General features: G+C 34.3%; 1 protein-coding gene across 5 annotated transcripts; it reads left to right on the top strand.

Annotated features, from left to right (window-relative positions):
- Positions 1-520: 520 nt before the first annotated feature.
- On the top strand, positions 521-21,706 carry para (sodium voltage-gated channel paralytic). Of its 5 annotated transcripts, none has more exons than XM_081993949.1 (28): positions 521-1,085; positions 7,975-8,151; positions 9,829-9,861; positions 10,922-11,077; positions 11,441-11,646; positions 11,938-12,066; positions 12,213-12,304; positions 12,362-12,574; positions 12,904-13,112; positions 13,168-13,332; positions 13,384-13,611; positions 14,278-14,518; positions 14,571-14,773; positions 14,824-14,920; positions 14,975-15,040; positions 16,146-16,435; positions 16,486-16,659; positions 16,713-16,875; positions 16,938-17,125; positions 17,182-17,386; positions 17,438-17,824; positions 17,877-18,448; positions 18,506-18,628; positions 18,720-18,914; positions 18,969-19,106; positions 19,193-19,300; positions 19,354-19,929; positions 20,074-21,706. In XM_081993949.1, the coding sequence occupies exons 2-28, from the start codon at positions 8,005-8,007 to the stop codon at positions 20,875-20,877; spliced, it is 6,108 nt and encodes a 2,035-aa protein (XP_081850075.1). In that variant the 5' UTR covers positions 521-1,085; positions 7,975-8,004; the 3' UTR covers positions 20,878-21,706. The 5 variants fall into 5 exon arrangements, with proteins under 5 accessions (XP_081850075.1, XP_081850073.1, XP_081850072.1 ...); XM_081993947.1 differs by having other exon boundaries at positions 13,384-13,668; XM_081993946.1 differs by having other exon boundaries at positions 13,384-13,668; positions 14,260-14,518.
- Positions 21,707-23,966: the final 2,260 nt, after the last annotated feature.

Below are 23,966 nucleotides of genomic sequence, written 5' to 3'. Positions count from 1 at the left end.
AAGGTGGGAAAGACGAATTTTGAAACAAAAGTACAGAATAAAACTTGGACATTTTAAATAAAAGATAAAAATACTTTATTTTGCCAACATGTAAAAGTGTCGTTTGTGACGTATTTTTTTTTTTAGGTAAACAAAATTTTCTATACAAAGTTATATTTTTTTTAGAATCATAAGTTATCTAAAAAAATGTAATTTTTATTTCGCCACAACTTTTGGTAAAGGTAAAATGATTGCATGCACTGGTATTGGCGCTTTCATATGTCATTATTAACGTTTAAACTCGTGTGGTATGCACAGTTCCTACTCTTGCGCATCAAGTAAATTGCACGTTATAAATTAAAGAAGTTACAAATATAACTAGTTTAAAACGATTATTGATGATGTTCCGTGCTGCATAGCAATAAGGGAACGAGATAATGCAGTATAATCGTGCGTGCAGCGTTTCCGATCAAATGGGGCGGTGAAAAGCTGCCCCTAACGGCAACATGGGAAAAATAGTAGATCCGACCTCTCAGTTATTGATCAAGCTCACTGGCATACGAACATAGCGCCGTTTAGTTGTCTTGGAAACGTGTTCCGCAATATTGTGTCCTCTGACGTCATATACAGCCAATAAGTCTGCCCAGTTCTTAATATAAAGGATATGGGTGCTGCTTTCAAACCTTCTTCGTGTCATTCAGGAATCTTTACGCAGACGCAATGAGGTCGCACGTGATACACTTAATGTGTACAACATTAAATATCGTGTGGTGCTATGGATAATTTATGTTCAGTTACAATGTTAAAAGAGTTACTAATGTTAAACACTTAGATAGCACCAAAGGTCATGTTCTGCTTTAGCTCACTTAAAATAATACACTGAGGTTTGTCAACAAAATGGCGCTCTTATAGTTACAAGTTAAAGACTCGTTTTAGAAAATAGGACTTTTCGAATATGATTACCTTCCTAAGGAAATGTGGAAGAACTCGCGAGTGGTTTTATAATGTGCGACGTGATGGTTACTATTCTGAGATTCAAGGAGAATATGGATATTTTTATTAGAATATCTCATATTGGATACAAGAAAATTAAAAAGATTGCTAATGTAAGTATTAAATTTTCTTCATAGTCTACTTTTAAACAAGCTTCAAGACTTTATTTACAAACTTTGAGGTTTGCTGCATTCATTAATTACTTCGGCACGTAAAAAATCAATAAATGCAGTTGTTAGACTATTGCAAAGATACAAATGAAGCAAAGGAGTATTTTTATAATATATTTATTTATGGTCAATACGGAGGCGAAAGTTTCCTTTCACTGATGTGGCTCATAGATAAAACAACAGCAGTCATTCAATTGAATGGATTAAGTAAAAGGAAACTCACTCTCTTTGTTGACATTCTCCTGTGCCGCATTTTAGATATAATAATGCAAAATCGATGACAAGCCTCGCTAAGAACTCTATTAAATTGGCCTACAAAAATGTTTTAAACACAACTAAAAAAAAATTCGCTAACTCCTGACCTAGATCACTATAAAAATTACATAATTTGTTAGCAACATTTTTCAAAACTCCAATCCCTCTTCACTTTGTGTATTACGTTGTAAACTCGCTGTTTCTAGTTTATAATGCCACTGTTGACCTAGTTGAAAAACTGTGAAATAACCATTTTTGCATGTTTTATCCTGTATTAGATCAGGAAATAGAGGAAAGAGAGGTCAGAAGTTCCCCTTTTTATACTGGGTTTTAAAAGGCCTGTACAAAATCCTATGATTAAAATTTTATTAAATAGCTGTAATCTGCCCTAAAAAAAATTCGACAACTCTTGACCTAGATTACTGTAAAAATTACATAATTTGTTAGCAACATTTTTTAAAACTTCAATCCCTCTTCACTTTGCGTATTACGTTGGAAACTCGATGTTTCCACTTTATTATCTGTATTATGCTACTGTTGACCTAGTTGAAAAACTGTAAAATAACCATTTTTGTATATTCTATCCTGTATTAGAGGAGAAGAAGAATATTTTTGCGAGAAATGGCATTAGACCGAATTTTTTATTTTTTGACTATACCTCAGTTAGACCCTGTATACTCGGATCCGTAAAAACTTTCAAAAAGATTATTAGGTCGTCAGAAAGGGGAAGAAAATACATTTTAATCCTCAAAAAAGTTATTAAAATCGAGTGAATCAATTTGAAGAAACATTTCATACCTTTTTGGCTTTATAATGTTTAAAACATCATTTTATTAAAAAATAAATAAGAAAATTACACCGAGAAAAAAGTTACGGTCACTTAAAACCATCAGAAGTACACTGTAAAGCGCCCTCTAACGGCTGCAGAAAAATGTGTCCAAATTCGGGTTTTGTATCTCAAAAAACCCGTAAGTACCAGATTTGATAGTAATAACGTTACAAAATGTACAGGGTTATTAATTGAATTTAGACCACCCAAATATAGTTTTACTTTTCGTTTTACAAGAAAACTTTCCATACGAAAGTTATAGATACAAAGGTCTACTATATTTCTAGATAACGTTTATCTATACAGGTTGTCTCAAAATTACGTGACTACCCAAACTTACTTTTTTTTAAATGAGATGCCATATTATACAATATACAAGTTTTGTTTTTAGTTTTAGAAGAGAACTTTCAATACGAAAGTGATAGATACAAGAGGTCTACTAAACTTAGTCTTGTACTTCTAAATAAATTTTATCTATACAAAATTACGTGGCTAACCAAACTTACTCTCATTAAATAACATGTTGGATATTAATTTTTAATTATATAAACTAATGTTGTAATTCAAGTAAGCATAATTTAATTAAGTTATAAATATACATTAAACCTGTAAAGTTGGTATTATTTTAAACGGTTTGAAATGAATAGGAACAATTTAAGTCGTACAAGTTTTGATTTTTTGAAACACTGTAAAGTTAATCTTTGAATCACTATCATGATATCACATTCATATAGAAAGTTTTCTCCTAAAACTAAAAATAAAGCTTTTAGAGACACCCTGTATTTTAAAATCAAATTTGATTAAATTGAGATTTAAAACAAATAGCAAAACACTGCAGAGATTTTTGTTCAATAATTAGAAAACTCGTGTTCTTCGTCACGGTGAATTTACGTTATGTTGTAATAATTTGCACCAATGTATGTTAATATATTCTGACTAGATTTATGTTGGAATTGAACAATTGGATGGAAAAATCACATATAAATTATCTATAAGTTCTTAAATTTACCCCAAAAATCTTTTAGCGATAAAAATGTGTATTCTTTTTACATTAATGTGTCTGATAGTATTGTAATTGACAAATAGTTAACGTAAAATAGAAGTATCTTTTCTAAGGCCTACTTAAGACATTTCACGTTTACTTTATATCAGTTTTTTAAATATGGAGATTACAAAACTCGAATCCTAAATCTCGTCTCACATTTTCACTTACAAAGAAATCTCAACCCTTTGTTGTTGCTCCCTTAAGACTTAGCACACAATTATTCGTGATTAAAACCTTTTTTGTGTGTGTGGTAGACAATGAAAGTAAAAGTAGGACGTTATGTAGTATTTAAAAAGTGACATTATGAGTTTGTAGCCTAGAAAAAGCTGACATTCGACCGGTAGTGGCGCAGTTGAGGGCCGACCCTTTTCTGGCTCAATTTTGAGGGTATTTTCGATCCAACCGTACTAAAGCAGCCGCGCACAGAGGCCACTGGCTATGCTAAAACAGTCATAGCGCCGACGTTGCCGCAGACCTCACGTCACCTTCTGTTCCGTTTTGTCACCATATAAATATTATTTTTCCTCGGCCGTTTTAAGCAACATTATTAAATGAAGTGTACAGTGTTTCAGTGTTCTAGGTGTCCCAAAAAACTACCTTTACACATATATATTTTCCTCTATATTTGGAGAATATGAACAAAGCTAGAAGCAAAGGTAACTTTCCACCACGTACATGTTTTCATGCTACCAACGTAAATTCTTTTAGGTACATTTACTAAAGCTATTTTACCACTATACTGATTTGTTTGTAGATTACACTTTCTAACCGCTTTAATTTCCTTATTCGAGTTGTAATCGACTTTTTGCTTGAGAATTCATCCATAATTTATATTTCTATTAATGTTACCATCTAATTTTAGCTTTTTACTTCGGAAATTCATCATGCCCAATAAAACGTTTACCCTACAATTATTTGTGGAAACTAAACAAATAATTGTATTTTCATTTCAATTATTCACCAACCATATTTACTTTTATTGGTACACTTTTTCTAGTTCATTCAGGAGCTAAGGCTTTTTGCATTATGTAATAACCTAATTCCATTCAATCTATAACTTTAAATTTATATTTATGTTGATATTTTAGCAGAAATCCTTGTATTATTGATTACTAAAAATATATACTTATTCTCTCTATTAAGTACAGTAAACTATTATTGACGTAAAAGAGTATTGATATGTAATTTACTATAGTCGTTCAATTTGTAGATTACGTTAGTCATTTGGCTATAATCAATTGTGGTTTAATCTTCCTCAGTCTAATTACCTAATGTATGTTTGTTTCTACATATTATAGTACACTTGACTGATGTTACCCAGTAAAATATTAAGCTATAAACTTAAAGTTATTCCATATCCAGGAGGTTAGTATTTTACTTTTTTTATTACATCTTTTGTCAACAAAATGTAATGTTTCATAGAAAATTAGATACAAACATGTTTTTATCTATACAAAATCGTTTTTATCTGATAATATTTAAATTGATTGAGATGAATAAAAATTACAAATTGACACTGTTTTGCTTAAGGTAGTTCAACTGTCATGACTAAGTAATAAATATTCATCGAACGGTCTCATAGTTTTGGTATTAAACCCTTCACCATGACTGGAATTTATTTAAAATATTTATAATCACGTGCTTTAGGGTTGTTTATTTCAGACTTGTACGTGTACCTGCAAAATTAACTAGCGCAAATTGAGACACTTTTTAGAGCTAGTGAATAATTATTAATTGTAAATAGCTCAATTATTTATCAATTTCAAAATTTTTTGAGGTTCTTAACTAAAGTACATGTCAAACTGGTATGTAAGTGTAGAACTTGATTTATTTGAATATTCAAACAGCATTTTGTCAAAGTAAATATATTATTGTGGTCTGATTAGCGTTCCAGGCAAGGTCAGTTTCTATTTGGGGCAAACTAGGGTGGCCAATTATATTTAGTAGAGACTGGAATATCCCGGTATATTTAGGTTAATATCCCCTCGATTATAATTTTAAATCAAATAGAAACGTGGGGTGATATTAAGCCAACTAGGGAAATTTCCAGTTTTCCATCTTCAATTAAGAAACTCTGAAAACGGTTGTCATATCCTTTGTTTTTGTTTTTAAATTATTTCACACTTGACAGCTCGTCACAACTTGAAGGCCGCATTCGTTTTCAAACTCCATGGAGCGAGCAGAGCGTATTCGACGTCACGATGACGAAATTAGGCAAAACCATAATTTGACCAACTGTCAAATTACGTCATTGTGACGTCAAAAACGCTCTGCTCGCTCCATGAAGCGTAAAAACGAATGTGGCCGAAGTATACAACCCCGAACAGTTAAGACAAACCACCGCCCTATGCAGGTGTGGTAAATCCAAAACCGACCATAGGAAAACCGCGTAACGGACAGAGAAACGTACATTATTGCATGCGCGGGACTAAGACAGAAAACGAAAAAAATAATCAAGTAGGCCATATTTTCAGCGCGCTGTTGCTAAACGCCAAGTATCACTCAAATACCGTCGACAAAATAACTTGGCGTTTGGCAACAGCGCGCTGAAAATATGGCCTACTTGATATTTTTTTCGTTTTCTGTCTTAGTCCCGCGCATGCAATAATGTACGTTTCTCTGTCCGTTACGCGGTTTTGGACTTACCACACCTGTATACTAGAAAGCAATGAGGAAAAAGAACAAGTATCAGGAGGTAACAATAATACAAATTATAACCCGTTTGTGCATTAAGCGAGGGGGACGGAAGTTGATTGCGCATTCGCCTACTGCGCAGTTGAATTGACGCAAAGTCATTGTCAGTTTGGAGTTTCAAACCCGCAAAAATTTGTTGTTTGTATTTAGTGTTAATTTGTTTTGTTTGTTTGTGGTTCTTTAACAGTTGAGTTTTGCAAATTTAAATTAAGTTGTACGGTGGACAATAATAATAGTGTTTTATAGTGCCAAGCGAAAGTTGACGGCCGCCATATTACTCCCCCTCTCCCCCTTGTTTCTGTCACCCCCTTTGTTTGCTATTGCTCCTTCCTGCTATATTTTTTTTATTCATTGCTAGAAAGCCTAAAATGTGAACTGTTTCGTGTAGTTGATTGCAAGTTGTGAGTGAAAAATCAAAAAAAGGTTCATTCCTGATCCAGATATGTATAGATAAGGATTTTAATACACAATCAAGTCCAGCCTAAACAAATTGGTTAGAACATTTGTCTTGGAAAGAACAGCAAACTAGTTTAAACACTGTTCAATGTAAGAAAATCTGTAAATCCTTGAAACTGGGTAAGCAAAACTGGTAAATGGTTCTTATGTTATTACCAAGAAGATTCATTAAAAATTATTTTTGTTGCTCTCACATTGAAGGATGCTTTAAAATGTAACTCACATACCTACCTGTGCATGTAACAAGTACCTAATAAGTTTACTGTACTAGAAAGTACTTACCATTGAGTATAGTGTTGGAGTAAAATCATTCCACTTTAAAGTGTTCAACCACTGTTGAGTTAGATCTGGTTTTTTGTAAACTGACACGGTTGGGCTTTTTCCTGAATTGCTGTTATAATGCGGCTTGAAAAACTTATGACCGGCAGCAAACAAAAATAACTTACGCAAATAACCTCAAGTTTTGATTTTAAATCGTAAAAACTCATCTAATCCTCAAAAAACTCAATTTCCACAATACAAACTGTCAACACTATTCCCGCCATATTGGAATTTTTGACAAGCACCTTCTAGACTTTCTTGTATAGTAGGCGGTGGACAAACACATCGCTCGTATTGTCAGTTGAAGTTTACGTCACAGATTTAAATGCCTTTTGTTTTCTATACTTCGTCATCCTACACAGCAATTCACCGAATGTTCGATTTGTGTGCTAATTGGTATTAGTAAAATTTTGATCACATAAAGCTTCATGTAATTAACTGGGAACTCGATAATCAGAAATGTTTCGAATAATTTTCAGTAGAGTACCTAATATCGAACTCCATATGTCCATTCAATTGGTAATTACACGTCAATCCCAAATTAAAGACCAGTAAACTACGAAATTCCTTTGAAATAGTGCAAATTTTCAGTTAACATGTTTAGGATAGTCCTCAGTGCAGAATAATTAAATTTTGAAAAAGCTGTAAAACCCTTTTTAACCTTTTTCGTTGGACAAAATAATTGAATTGCAGTTTCCAAGGGAGAAAATTTACAGTCAACTTTATACTCTCCTTGCCATGTTTATAAGCCACGGAGGGGGATTCAAGAAGAATAATAAACCTTGCCAAACAAACAAATATCGGGAAACTAGAGCGGTATGCCCCTACTGAATTTAAATAATCTTATTATGCTCTGGATACTAACTTTGGGCTTCTGCTTGAAATGTCGAGGTGAAAGATCCGGCTGTTAATTAGCCCAAGGACGAATCAAATTCAACTTGACCTCAAATAAGTACTCATTGATGTCACAGAACGGGTATTAACTTAAGAGAAGCTCAATTAAACTTTATTCAACTCCAAAGATATTTACTTTATTACTTCCACAAAGTTCGTTTAAAAACTTATATTCTTTGATTAATTTTTCTTCTACAATTGATGACACTTTTTATTGGTTTATGTGACTAGTGAACGAAAGTTTTATTAGAATCATGAACTCTCAGTTTATGTGACATCATAATATGAAGTTACTACTAGTTTATAACATGTTTGACTTTTTCTGAATATTTTTACAGGGTATCGTGGCGGCCTAGGCGAGAGGAGAGATGTCCGTCGCCTCTGACTCATATTCTGAGGAAGAGCGCAGCTTATTCCGTCCATTCACACGTGAGTCATTGGCCACCATCGAAGCTCGAATTGCAGAAGAACATGCCAAACAGAAAGAGCTCGAAAAGAAGAGAGCTGAGGGGGAAGTATGTGACTTTTGATCATTCTCACCTCATAACAGTTTCAAAATCCCTTTATTTTCTCTCACAATCAAAAAATACATCAGTTTTAGGTTTAACATATTTTTAGATTAAATTCTAATCTATAAGATACTTCAAAGTGCCATAGCCCGAACTTAGTATAATAAATTTAATGTCAATCTCAACAGTCGACATGTGCCATTACATAGTTCTGAAATGGTGTAAATCTGATATTACCTATATCACCCTGTGTATATAATCTGTCAATCCGTAAACTTCATATTCACCTAGACATATATTACTAATAGAATAAAACCAGTTATCGACATTTTAAAAAGAAAAATATACAACAGCAACTTTTAAATTGATTCTAGCATTATCTACAATCTAGATAAAGATAGGTTGTTGAAAATATCGTATTTCTTTGCTAAGGGCAAGGGTCAAACCCACTTTAAACTTTCAAAGTGACTTTATAGGAAAATGCCGTGCCTTAGAGGTAACACGTAAGTTTAATGCCACATTATGTGCCCCTTAATCAAATATATAAGTAATCTGGGAATAGATTTTTGTTTCAGGTTTCAATTTATTGACAGTCGTAAAAGAGGAAATTTTGAAACTGTTATGTCATTTTGTGTTCATCATTATGAGTGATAGAGAAAGTGTTTGTGTGTGAGTCAACTCCTGATTGGATAGATTTTACCGAACGATAAATCAATAATCTCTATAGTTTCATTTATCGGTTAATTAACTTTGAATGAGGTGGAGTTGTTGACCTTGGACACGTGTCGCATTTTAGACTTTTGGGGAGTTTGTGTAGCATCTATCTAAAAATAAGGGGTTGTGTGAAAGCGTATATTCCATCGACATCTGTTCATAATCCGTTCAATAAAACATCACACTGCATATATTACTCATCACATTTGCCCTAGTTCCACCTTTGACCTAAATTTATAAGCCTCAGAAAGTAGCGTTTGTATATTCAGCTGGGGAGTAATCAATGTTACAATAACAATCAGTTGATGTTGGAAACTTTAACTAAAACAAGTACAACCACCCTTATCATTTCAAACAAAGAGGTGTACTTGAATGGGAAAACTTATCGATTTGCAATATACGTAACAAGAACATGGTGTTCTATTTAAATCCTTTAATGCTACTAGCTCAGGAGATGTATAAAATAATACCAGCTCTAAATGATTGATTCAAGTTTACCAACCAGTATTTTTGATTTTAAAAATTTAAAGAGGTCTGAAGCCACTAAGCAATGAAATCTGGTCGAATCCGTTTACGTCTGTCTGTGTATATACAGTAGAAGACAAGAACTTTAAATAATAAAGTTGGGATTCTCAGAAAGTTTCTTTGTGATTGTTTTGAGTTAGTTGCGTCGTTCTTCTCCAAACTTTAGCAATTATGTTTAATTAGTAATGCATCCTGTTTCCATCATTAACATTGACCATTATTTGCACAGTCTAACAGAAAGTTATAACGTCTAAAGCATTTTCACTCATTTACGTAGGTACCTGCATATGAAGTCATTCTAGTAATCATATCAGTGTAATATTTAAATGTTCAACATTAAATGTTGTTTCTGTGTCTCATATAAAATAAACCTGGCAAATGATAGGTTACACAACCTGTCTAGATTTTTTCTAACAATTGTTAAAGTACAACCCTTCATTGCAGCCGGGTTTCGGACGCAGGAAAAAGAAAAAAGAAGTAAGATGATTTTTCCACTGGAAGTATTCACAGAAATTTGCTTCTTAGCTGTTTATAGAAGATATGCACCTGACGATATATGGATTATAAAATGGGGGCTGACCGAATAAAAACACTAAACTTGGGTTAAATTAACAAACCATCGTCAGTTGCATTGAAAATCAGTTTACGTTATGCCGCTTAAAGCCACTATAGTGCATTTTTGAACAGCTTTACACAATATCTTACACTGAAAGCATTTATATAGGAATAGATTGAAACCTCGTCCACATGGTTTGGTTCCAAAGGTCCCGTGGAGAACACCTCACTTTACAATCTCACCTCTAACACTTCAGTAACAATTATTCTTGAAATTGAAGCTGAGTAGTTCATAGAGTGTTTTAGAATGGTAATGGATTAATGTTTTGTATGTTAGAGTTTAGCGGATTTTAGGGGTGCTTTAACGACTGCCAGTGGTTAGGCGGTAGTTAGTTACACTTTAGTTCTGTTGGGGCAGAAACAACCCCCAAAACATACCAATTACGAGTATAAAGTGTCTCAAACCTAAACCAGATGCATGATGTTCAAATCTGATTTGAGACCCTTGGTACCAACCACTCACAAAAATAGTGTAAAGAATCTTGATATTTTTCGTTTTAAACTGCCAATTTTGATAGATGCTTTTCACAGATTCTGAGCACTGACACAACCCCTCCACACAAATTTTCTTGTTAATCTAGACTACACTTGATGTTATTTATTATGTTAGGTTTAATGAAAGTTGTATTTAAATGCATAAGTTTTTTGAACAACTTTCTTTTGTGTTCTGCAGGTTTGTGTTAAGCATTTTAAGTCCAAAGTTAGTGATCAGTTTTCAGAATTCTTTTGACAGTCAACTTTTTGTTGTACCATTGATTTAAAAACTTGAATTCTGATATCTGAACTGAAAAAATACCGTTTCGGCCCAAGCACGCATTAGCCATACCTCCTGCCTGTCTTTTGTTAGTTTTCAGGATGTCTAATGCCTGCTCAAGGTCTCAGTTTTCATAATTGCGTATTATGTAACATTCGCATGTGACAGATTCGGTATGAAGACGAGGACGAAGATGAAGGACCCCAACCTGATCAAACCCTAGAGCAAGGGTTACCTATTCCGGTACGACTCCAGGGTAGTTTTCCACCGGAACTTGCAAGCACTCCTCTTGAAGACATCGATCCATTTTATAGCAACCAAATGGTAAGCCATTTTTATCAGTCACATGAAAAGTTACATGTCTGCTTGGATTACTTGATATTTAATTAATCAAGGGCCAATTAGTATTTACTCTAATGGATTAGGGCTAGTAAATGGGATGTCGTAAAGTTTATTAAGTTGAATATTTAGGACCGAGTGTCTTAATAAAGATAACCAAGTAAATTTGAAAGTTATTGTTCTAAAAAAAATCTGTCACTCTGGTTGGTCTAGAGTATGAATATTAATTATTTATATAATCAGAAAAAAACCTTTTAGGACCTGAATTATATTTCAAGGCGTGTGCCTAATCAGAGCGTAAAATTGTGGCATTTTTCTTAGATTATTAATTAGTTTGTATTATTCCAGACATTCGTGGTAGTTAGCAAAGGAAAGGACATTTTTCGATTTAGCGCAACAAACGCTCTCTGGATACTGGATCCTTTTAACCCAATCCGTCGAGTTGCCATTTATATCCTTGTACATCCCTTATTTTCACTTTTTATTATTACAACCATTTTAGTCAATTGCATCCTCATGATCATGCCAACTACTCCAACAGTAGAATCAACCGAGTAAGTATCTATAGCTAGAAGTGTAGTTGTATTTTAATAAGTTTTAGTATTAGAATAGGATTTCTTAAATATACATTTATCGATTTGACATTTGACACCACCTCCTTAAAGAGGGCTACTGATAGAGTTAAAGTCAAATTTAATTCCTTTATGTTAGCCTTCGTCGAGTCGAATTTTCAATAATTGAGAAGTTTAAGTTTTGTACGTCTTCATTTAGAGTAGCACCCTTAATAGTACCACGCTTTATAATTACTGTTTAGGGTAGATAGAGCGATATTTTGTAATTTTCAGAGTGATATTCACGGGTATCTATACTTTCGAATCAGCTGTGAAGGTGATGGCAAGAGGATTTATTCTTCAACCGTTCACCTACCTTAGAGATGCATGGAACTGGCTCGACTTCGTAGTCATAGCTTTAGCGTGAGTAGAATAGAAAGACCAATAGAAATCTAGATTTTAAAGCTAGAACTAATAGCTAGATATAGAATACATAGATAGATATCCACATTAGACCTATCATCACCCATTCAACTTACATTGACTCCTTTCCTATATGTAAATTTCAGTTATGTCACTATGGGTATAGACCTAGGAAATCTAGCTGCCTTAAGAACATTTAGGGTACTCCGCGCCCTAAAAACTGTCGCCATTGTGCCCGGTAAGAATTTCGGCTCGATATTTTGACCTGCGCTCAAACATTTTAACTCTCTTTTAGGTTTGAAGACCATCGTAGGTGCCGTGATAGAATCTGTAAAAAATCTGCGCGATGTGATAATTTTAACGATGTTTTCTCTTTCCGTTTTTGCCCTTATGGGTTTACAAATTTATATGGGAGTGTTGACGCAAAAATGTATTAAAAATTTTCCCATGGATGGTTCTTGGGGTAATCTAACGCACGAAAACTGGGAGCAGTTCAACCAAAATAAATGTAAGATTTTCGTATTACAAGTTTATGTAAAGAGTACAAGGAAAAGATTTTTTTAATTCTTACGATTGGTTGTGTTACGTCAAAGTGTATAACATGTCGGTTCTAGAAATTTTACCATAACAATCATCCTTTGTAGTCCAACATTAGTAGGGCCGTCTACAATTTACTCATTAATCTAGAAAAAAAACCCTTTGGTGTTTATCTCCATGCTCTGTCATTTTCTCTGTACTCTTTTCAAATATACTATAACATACATTTTTGGTTTAAAAAGACAAATTCGTCAACCTAAACTTAACTAAAACTAGATGTATAAAATTCTGACCTTTCAGCAAATTGGTATTTCGACGAAGATAAGGGTGAAATTCCTCTTTGTGGAAATTCCTCTGGTGCTGGACAATGCAAACCCGGTTATACTTGCTTGCAAGGCTACGGTGCTAACCCAAATTACGGTTATACTAGTTTTGACACCTTCGGGTGGGCTTTTCTATCTGCCTTTCGCTTAATGACTCAGGATTACTGGGAAAATTTATATCAGTTGGTAAGCAAGTTAAAAAAAAGCATTTGTATTATTTACTGTCACGTTTTGTTTCCAGGTTCTCAGATCAGCTGGTCCTTGGCACATGCTATTTTTTATTGTGATTATATTTTTGGGATCATTTTATTTAGTGAATCTAATCTTAGCTATAGTAGCAATGTCGTACGATGAATTGCAGAAGAAAGCTGAAGAGGAAGAGGCGGCTGAAGAAGAAGCAATAAGAGTATGGTGGTGGTGGTAAGAAAGAATTAAATGATTCAAAATTTTATTTCAGGAAGCTGAGAAAGCGGCAATAGCTAAGCAAAATAGAGCGGATGCTAGGGCAGCTGCAGCAGAAGATGCAGCTAGGATAGCTGCAGGAAAAGCAGCTGCTGGTAGTACTGATATAGTAAAATCACCATCGGATTTTTCCTGCCATAGTTACGAGCTATTCGTAAACCAACCTAAGGGACAGGACGACAATAAAGAAAAGATGAGCATTAGATCGGAAGGATTAGATTCTGTGAGTGAGCAGAGAAGAGTACCCACTAATTTCAACAAGATACGGAAAGTCAGCGCTGTAAGTGTCCTGATTCTTATTACATTTACCAAGAAAACATTAAAAAACTAGGACTTATTTTATAATATTAAGGCAGATTCTTTCATTTTATATGATTTATAGGTTTAACCAAAGAAGGAAATTATGAAAAATAAAAATCATGACAATTATAGTGTCCAGACTTGGTGAACAGACTTATCATTGTAGTTGTTGTGTCTAATTATTATTTCGCACAGTAACATCTGCTGCAGGATGCTTATTTTTATTATCATACACTATAGATGAAGCTTCGTTTTTTGCAAATTCCAGTCTGCATTATCAACATAAAATACCATAGCGTGATTATATAATACGTAGTGATGAAAATCTTACGGATAAGGGCAAATGAACAGGGTCGTTCATACATGCAATCAACATTGTTCTACTTTACCTAAAACTGTTTTTACTTGCTAATAATTAGCAGAACAACGTTGCCCGCATATCATGATAAGATCCTGTTTGAACATCTTTAATACACATTTGACACGCAGCTTCTTATCCTTACATTCAAACTATTCAAATCACAAAACTGGAGTTAAGTTACATAGTTGTAAATGCCGCGCGCATGCATAGACCATGTCCCGTGTCCAGGCAAGCCTGAGTCTTCCTGGATCTCCATTCAATCTGCGCCGTGGCTCCAGAGGCTCCCACCAGTTTACTGCGAGGAACAACAGGAGAATGGTGGCTCCACCTGGAGAACGCAAACCTCTAGTCTTATCTACTTACCTGGATGCACAGGAACATTTGCCTTATGCTGACGATTCGAATGCTGTTACTCCCATGAGTGAGGAGAATGGTGCTATGGTGGTTCCCATGTATTATGCTAATTTAGGTCAGAAGACTTATAAAACGTTATACACTTTTTCATAGCTAATTTTCTTTAGGATCACGTCACTCGTCCTATACATCACATGCGTCACGTATGTCTTATACTTCTCATGCCGACCTTCTGGGTGGTTTTGGCAGTAATGGAAAACAAATTCTAACTAAAGAATTTCAATTGATGCATCGATCGATGAGGAATGGACCAGCGATAAATGCTAATAATTTTCTGGAGTTTCCACGAAGGCCCAAAATGGGAGACTATGTAATAGATTTCAGTTTGTTATGATCTGGGAATGATTTTTTGGGTTTTAGGATGGACCAACTAGCCATATAAGCGAGAAAGTGAAGGCCCTCGACAATCCCTTTATTGACAACGTTCTCCAGAAGCAAACTGTTGTTGATATGAAAGGTACTGTTTTAGTAGAGTATGTTTTGTAGGTTATTAACTTGCTTATTGTTTTAGATGTTATGGTTTTGAACGATATCATTGAGCAAGCAGCGGGTCAAGAAATGATGGAGGAACAAGGAGGTGAGTAGGTTAAAGTTTAGCAATTGATTTAACAAAACACACCATCGCAATTTGCTTTTGAGTCATGACATTAATCTTGAGACTAACTTCGATGTTTTATGCAAAATCATTCTGAGGATTAAATAACCAACATCTTTTACTAGGTAAATTCAATGTTCAGTAATTTCAGTGTTTGGCACTACAGTCAGTGTTATAGTGCACAGTTATTAGGGTATTTTAGTGAATGATCCCCTGTAGATATAGGCAAGTATTTCATGTAAGCCAAGTTAGTAACCTATCAACTAGTTTCCAGCCTAAAGGTGTTTGTTTTCATTGGGATAATATTATCACTAAGGCCCTAAAAAGGTAACATCATTAACAAAATGCTCAAAATATTTAATATAATAGCATGTCAGACTTCGTAGCATAAAAGAACATCATTTCATTTCAAGTATTTAATCTGGATGGAACACACCGTAACAACTTTTTTAGTTCTAAAATATCCTTAAAGGCATAAGGGTATTATGGAAATAATTTTAAAAAAGTAGATTTTGAGAAAGAAAACTATTATATAAATAATTACGGTTATTGTAAAGTTCATCCATGAAGTTTGTGCAACAGGATTACATGACCTATCATAGTTTAGGTATTTGATTTTTTCGCACTATTTGCACGATGTTTTTGTGTGATGAAGCAAAATAAATTAACTCCCCCAAAATATAATCCAGAATTTTATGGATAACTTTACACCAACGTAATAAACAAATTCATTGATTTAAATATGTACAAGCACCGTAGGTTTAAAGCAAAGTGTTTCTCACTATTTTTTCTTAACCGATATCAAAAGAGGGGTACTACGAAACCTAAACAAGCAATTTCGATGGTGTTATTCCTTCCTACTTTAATGCATTTGAAGTGTCAACTTTCAATACTCTATCCTTCTTTTAAAATTGTATTTCACAATAATCTTTATGAGATACAATCTAAGCTTACAAAACAAACCACTACAAAAACTCAAAACATCTTAACCCATGAATCGGTTAAGAACGGTTGTAGCACAGCAGCAAAATCTCTTTTTCCCGCAAAGAGTGTGGTCAATCTCACGTTTTTTTATCTCTTCATTTAGTGGCTGTTTATTATTTCTCAGCGAATAATAACGAGGAAGCAGAAGAGGAAGATGAACCAACGATGAAGGAAAAGATTCTTGAATTTACGTTGAAAATGATCGACACACTTTGCGTGTGGGATTGTTGTTGGTGTTGGTTACAGATTCAAAAGTATGTTAGTCTTGTGGTATTCGATCCTTTTGTCGAATTGTTTATTACGCTCTGCATTGTGGTGAATACTTTATTTATGGCTTTGGATCATCACAATATGGATCCGGATCTGGAAAGGGCTCTGAAAAGTGGAAACTATGTAAGTATCGTTGTTAAAAAAAATCAAATTGTTTAATGTGAAATTTCCAGTTCTTCACTGCAACATTTATGATTGAAGCAACCATGAAACTTATAGCCATGAGTCCGAAGTACTATTTTCAAGAAGGGTGGAACATCTTTGATTTTATTATTGTAGCATTATCGTTGTTGGAGTTAGGTTTGGAAGGAGTTCAAGGGCTTTCAGTATTACGTTCCTTCCGATTGGTAGGCTAGTTCATACTTTAATTTAGCAGATAACTGAACAAAGTTTTTTACAGCTAAGAGTATTCAAATTGGCGAAATCCTGGCCAACGTTGAATTTGCTCATATCTATAATGGGTCGAACTATGGGTGCCTTGGGTAACTTAACGTTTGTTTTGTGCATTATCATATTTATTTTTGCCGTAATGGGTATGCAACTTTTCGGAAAGAATTACTGGGGTAATGACAACTGAAGATATTTTCCCTAAATTTTATTATTTCAAACTTGTTAAATTCTACAGATAACGTTGATAGATTTCCGGATCATTCAATGCCAAGATGGAATTTTACAGACTTCATGCACTCTTTTATGATAGTATTTCGTGTATTATGTGGAGAATGGATAGAATCTATGTGGGATTGTATGTTAGTGGGAGATGTATCGTGTATTCCATTCTTTTTGGCTACTGTCGTAATTGGAAATCTTGTGGTATGTATTTATGCATAGTAGATAAATATAAAATCTTTACACCTTTCTCGTTTTAGGTTCTTAACCTTTTCTTAGCCTTGCTTTTGAGTAACTTCGGTTCCTCGAGCTTGTCAGCACCTACAGCAGATAACGACACAAACAAAATAGCTGAAGCTTTTGATAGAATAGGAAGGTTTATAAATTGGATTAAATCAAATTGTATGCACTTTGCGAAATTAATCAGATTTAAGTTGACCAATCAGATATCTGATCAACCACCAGGTAAAACAATTTACTTAAATATAAAACAAATAACGTAACTCCAAATTCTAGATACTCGATCTGGTGGCTTAGATATTCCAGAAGACGATATAATAGCCGACGGTATGATTTTCAAAGATAAAAAGTCTTCTAAAGATAAACTGGAAGTTACTATAGGAGAGGGGATGGAATTTACTATACATGGTGACGTTATGAAACAACATTTTAAAAAAGGAAAACATATGAACAACATCAACAACTTAGCTAAAACTATAGGCAATTCTATTTTTGACCACCGAGATTTCATAGGTCATTTGGAAGATGATGAAATTAGCAACAAGTCTTATGGTAGTCACAAAAATCGATTCAAAGAAGACAGCCATAAAGGCAGTGCAGATATTCTGGATGATCAAGAAGAAAAGCGAGATGCCAGCAAGGAGGAGTTAGGGATTGACGAAGGTTTGTACAATTTCCAGTCTATCAGTTGAATATTAAATGACGAAACTTAAAGATATTGATGAAGATGAATGTGACTGCCAAGAAGAAGAACATTTGGACGAAGATTTAATAATGGACGGAGCTACTGAAGACATCATCTTAGACGAGTATTCAGCAGACTGCTTCCCTGAGTCTTGTTACAAGAAGTTTCCCTTTTTGGCGGGTGATGAAGACTCACCTTTTTGGCAAGGCTGGGGCAATTTGCGCTATAAAACTTTTCAACTCATCGAGAATAAATATTTTGAAACTGCTGTGATTACCATGATTCTACTAAGTAGCTTAGCGTTAGCGCTCGAAGACGTCCATCTTTCACAAAGACCAATACTCCAAGACATCCTGTACTACATGGATAGAATATTTACCGTAATATTTTTTTTCGAAATGTTAATCAAGTGGCTGGCTTTGGGTTTCCAAAAATACTTCACAAACGCATGGTGCTGGCTCGATTTTGTTATTGTCATGGTGTCTCTGATTAACTTCATAGCTTCACTTTGTGGCGCTGGTGGTATTCAAGCATTTAAAACTATGAGAACGCTACGAGCCTTGAGACCTTTGAGAGCTATGTCTAGAATGCAGGGAATGAGGGTTAGTGTGGACTAGTGACTAATTTTGCTAGTAAACTTAAAGCTCATTTGACTTTAGGTAGTGGTAAATGCTTTAGTACAAGCTATTCCTTCTATCTTCAATGTGTTGTTGGTGTGCTTAATTTTCTGGCTCATTTTTGCTATAATGGGAGTACAGCTATTTGCAGGAAAATACCATAAAGTAAGTTCAATGTTTTGGATGAAAATTAGGTCATAAATTATTTCCTTCCAAATTTCACGTAATCAAATAAATTTGTGTGTGTTTTCAAAAGTGTGTGGATAGCAACAAGACCACACTAAGCTGGGAAATTATCCCAGACTACAATGCCTGCAAAGCTGAAAACTACAGCTGGGACAATTCACCCATGAATTTCGACCATGTCGGAAAAGCATACCTTTGCTTATTTCAAGTCGCCACTTTTAAAGGTTGGATCCAGATTATGAATGATGCTATAGACTCCAGAGAGGTAACAACTCCTTTTACATTACATACGGTTTAGGTTAATTGGGTTTATTTCCAGCTCAACAAGCAACCAATCAGAGAAACCAATATTTACATGTATCTCTACTTCGTGTTCTTTATTATTTTCGGTTCGTTCTTCACTCTTAACCTGTTTATTGGAGTCATCATTGATAATTTTAATGAACAGAAAAAGAAGATAAGTATTTGATTATTTAAGCGTAAATTAAAGCACGTAAATGACTTTTAACGATTTGAAGTTCTAATAAATTATTTTGTTTATACGCAGGAGGGTCATTGGAGATGTTCATGACTGAAGATCAGAAGAAATACTATAATGCCATGAAGAAAATGGGTTCTAAAAAGCCAATGAAAGCCATACCAAGGCCAAGGGTGAGTTAGACAAAGAGTGTTGGAACAAAATACTAAAATATAGTTTGTTTCAGTGGAAACCCCAAGCAATAGTGTTTGAAATAGTGACAAATAAGAAGTTTGACATGTTTATCATGTTGTTCATAGGACTCAACATGTTGACAATGACAATGGATCATTACCAACAAAAAGAGACGTTTACCAAAGTTTTGGACTATTTAAATATGATCTTCATAGTTATATTTACTACAGAGTGCCTCATGAAAGTGTTCGCTTTGCGTTATCACTACTTTACCGAGCCTTGGAACTTGTTTGACTTAGTAGTAGTAATTTTATCAATTCTCGGGCTAGTGCTCAGTGACATTATCGAAAAGTACTTTGTATCACCAACGCTACTCAGGGTAGTAAGGGTGGCGAAAGTGGGTCGAGTACTTCGACTGGTCAAAGGAGCTAAAGGAATTCGCACATTGCTCTTCGCACTTGCCATGTCGTTGCCTGCTCTATTCAACATCTGTTTGCTGCTTTTCCTTGTTATGTTTATCTTCGCCATCTTCGGCATGTCGTTCTTCATGCACGTCAAGGACAAGAGTGGACTTGACGACGTCTATAATTTCAAAACGTTTGGACAATCTATGATACTACTTTTTCAGGTAAGACATTGTCAGTTGAAAGTCATATTAAATGTAGGTAAACACTTTTCTATAAGATGTTTATTAGAAAAACTGAAAATTAGCACAACTTTATTCTTTGATAAAATTTAAATAGTTAACTGATTAATGTGGTTTTGTTGGCAGATGTCGACATCAGCTGGGTGGGACGGTGTTCTGGATGGTATCATAAACGAAGAAGATTGCAAACAACCTGACAACGAGATAGGCGAAACAGGAAATTGTGGAAACTCAACCATCGGAATAGCGTTCCTTTTAAGCTACCTGGTGATATCATTCCTGATAGTAATAAACATGTACATTGCCGTCATTTTAGAGAATTATTCTCAAGCTACTGAAGACGTCCAAGAAGGATTGACGGACGATGATTACGATATGTACTACGAAATCTGGCAGCAGTTTGATCCGGATGGAACTCAGTACATCCGCTATGATCAGCTGTCCGATTTCTTAGACGTCCTGGAACCGCCTTTGCAAATACATAAGCCAAATAAATACAAAATAGTGTCCATGGATATACCGATCTGTAAAGGCGATTTGATGTACTGCGTGGACATATTGGATGCGCTGACTAAAGACTTCTTTGCTCGTAAAGGAAATGCCATAGATGAAACTGCTGAACTAAGCGAAGTACAACCCAAGCCTAGCGAAGTTGGTTACGAACAAGTCAGTTCAACTCTTTGGAGACAGAGAGAAGAATATTGTGCTAGGCTAATACAGAATGCTTGGAGAAAGCATAAAAGACTTCGTGGTGCTACAGACCAATCAGCTGATGAGGATGGCCAACCTGAAGAAGATGGAGATGAAGAAGACCTTGACGGAGAGGAGCACGAAGCTAGACAGACCGCAGTTCTAGTGGAAAGGAATGGACATAAAGTGGTAATTCATAGTCGGACACCCAGTATAAGCTCAAAATCAGCAGAAGTGTGAGATCAGCCTTAAAGGAGTTCAGATCACCGAAGTTACTTGTTATCAGCAGTTTTCATGTTTATGAACCAGTACACTGCTTTTAGATTGAACGAAGCCGGACAGCTTGTTTAAGTGTGGTTTGGTGGAGGAACAGATTAATTTAATTAAACATTAAAAATAATAGTTGCGCGATTTGTTAAGTGAACAGTGAAGTTAGGTTTGCGTCACGAATTTTAACGATATTTATTGTTATATACTTGTTTCATTTGAAATGTCTATTCTATCTACGTTTTCGTTTGGAAGAAATATGATCCCAGCATGTTTCTTTTCACTCCCAGTACCAGTTTCCGAAAGTTCGAGTCAACAATTTGTTTCCGAACATGCAAATATGAGATTTAAAATTGTTGTTTTTGTTTAAATACCTGTTATGTTTAAATTCTAGGCAGTACGTTGACTTGCTGCTTGTTGACAACCTAACAATATAGATGTGATATACTTATATTTAAATTAAGGAGGAACCCAATCCTACCGGACACTCACTGTCTGCGTCATACAGGTAAAATGAACAAAGACGACATTAATCACGCGTGTATTGAAAGCTTTAGGAGCAATACCACCAGTTCGAATATTTAATTAGATGTACAAAAAAACTATCGCTATTAAGCCAAGAAATTTGTTATCGATGTCTTTTGTATATATTATCTATAAGAGGCAGAACAACCGTAAGTGTAATCAATACTGGGAAAGCCGAAATATTCTTTTCTATTATTTGAGATACTTAGTTTATATCTTCCACAGATGAAAATCTTTGAAAATATTATAAATAAATAAATTTTATTAATTGCTTAAACAGTGTTTTTTTTGCGCGCGAGCAGACCAAGACTACTTTTTAAGGTAATTATTATTCAAACAAACCAATTGTATCATTTTCAATTGTATCTAACCTTAATTATGTAATTATCAAAATCAATCAGACTTCCTTTAGATCTGCTGATGGTGTGACGTGTTTAAAAACAGATATATAATAGATTATCCCAATCAATTACGTGTTTACACTAAGTGAAGGTCTATTTACTGAAGCTAAACAACAATAAAATTAATAACTTGAGCTACATAGCATTGTCCGTGTCTTCTTTCCCTTATTTTCAAACGGCTATTAGGTAACGCCTTCGATAATTAACTTTTATTGCGTTAGTTCGGTTATAACATAACTTGTAGAGTTATCAGTTGTCGAAACATCTGTAACCTTATACAATGTAGAAAGTCTTTTGAATGCCAAATTACTCGTGTCACTCAGACACCAATTTCATAAAAACGCTGAAGACTACTTAGATGGAACCTAATGTGTACTATTTAATTACCCCAGGACTAATATTAACCTTGAGGCTTAACTATTACAAGCTTATTAAAATCCTGTTAATATTTATAACAACTTTCATACTTTTAGATTGCCTAGTCATGCTATGAATGTATGTAATTTTAATTCGAGATGACGCTTTGGTTGTGGATTATCACGATTGGCCCTGAAATCACAATGTTTTCTGCATACTGTCAAGGTTTCTTGAATATTGGAAATTGAACAATTATTGTGAAAATCAAGTAAAATAGCTAGCTAAATCTAATAATTGCTTTTTTAAAAATTTCGAAAATATGTGAAACCGTTGGCTTGACGTAAAAGTAAAATTGCCCCAATTAGTCATTTCTCTATGTCCCATCATCAAATTCAATATTCTATATAGGATTACAAAATTAATAAACTTGGATTTAATGGTAAAACTTTTAGTATAAACGTGAATCGAACTAAAATATAAACAAAATAATGGCAATAATTCCAACTAAAAAAATTAAATTATTTACTGTTGAGAATTCACGAGGATCTCTCTAGAGGTGGTAAGTTAAACTGAATTCTACCAATAAATATATCGTAACTCTTAATTTATTTCCTTATACATTTTTCAACCGGTATCTACTGGAAAGTTGAGAAATAAATAAAATTTGCTTCATCGAGCAATAGAGCATGAAGGTGAGTTTCTAAATAAGGACAAACATACTTAACTTTTAACAAGCACATATCGCTGTCATAAAACGTGCAAAGGTTATTGTAGCACATTATAGAAGACTTTATAGTGATTATTGCTATAAATTACTGCGATACAAATTAGGTGTTCATCGCGTACGGTCCGAGCAAATTCGAAATGAAAGTATAATGCGAAGTTTATTATTATTAATGCCTAAAAGCAAAAAGCTTCACATATTTTAATCGAGGAGAGTAATCATAAATAACCGTTAAGTAGACTTGCTGTTGCTTGGTATATAAAAGTCTTAATATTAATAAACTTTGTGAAGTCGTATGTAAATCGGTTGGCTAATTTGTAGTTAATAATCTTATAATATATAGACTTAGGAATTGTGCTGTTTGTACAGCTGGTTTTTTTACTTAGTTTGTGAAGAAAATGAGATGAGCAAAAGAAAAGAGTAAATGTTCTGTGGATTATAAAAAAAAGCGAACAGAGTCTGAAGCGAAGAAGAATCTAAATACTTTAAGCTGGGGATGATATTAGTTGGAGATATAATTCTGGCATTTTAATCCTAGTACAGGGTTCGAAACAATTTATGATGGTAGGAATAGGTTTAAAAGATAAAAGTAAATTAGGACAGGTAGAAAGAAAGAGAGAATCGAAATTATCAATAAAAAATAAAGGGTCCACTCGAACACCGCTGTGAATGGGAAATTACGAGGTGGGCTACAGAAAGAAACGGATTAAAATTGACCCTATGGGGTAATCTAGTTTGATATTTTATGTGCTCTTTAGTCAGTTAAAAGCGAGTTACAAAATTTTATTATTTTGTACTCATCAACTCGGTATGGGAACGAGTAGTGAAATAGCCTAAATACTTTTTTCTAAAAGGAAAACCCTTCTCTTCCTATACTGTCAGCTCGGCAAACATCCAGGGACAGTTTAGAGTTTGTGGGTCATCCACCAGCAGTGTTGTATTTTGTATCGATTTTAGCCGAACTAAGAAATACAATTAATCTTTTATGTGTTACACGTCCACATGACACCTTTTAAAAACTTGTCATCTTCAACAATTTATACCCAATATAATGG

Source organism: Ips typographus, linkage group LG16, assembly GCF_016097725.1.
Source record: "Ips typographus isolate SLU linkage group LG16, UJ_Ityp_2.0, whole genome shotgun sequence".
In the NCBI taxonomy this organism is placed as follows: domain Eukaryota; kingdom Metazoa; phylum Arthropoda; class Insecta; order Coleoptera; family Curculionidae; genus Ips; species Ips typographus.
The sequence above is the reverse complement of the archived record's forward strand: the minus strand, read 5'-3'. Positions and strand labels throughout refer to the sequence as shown.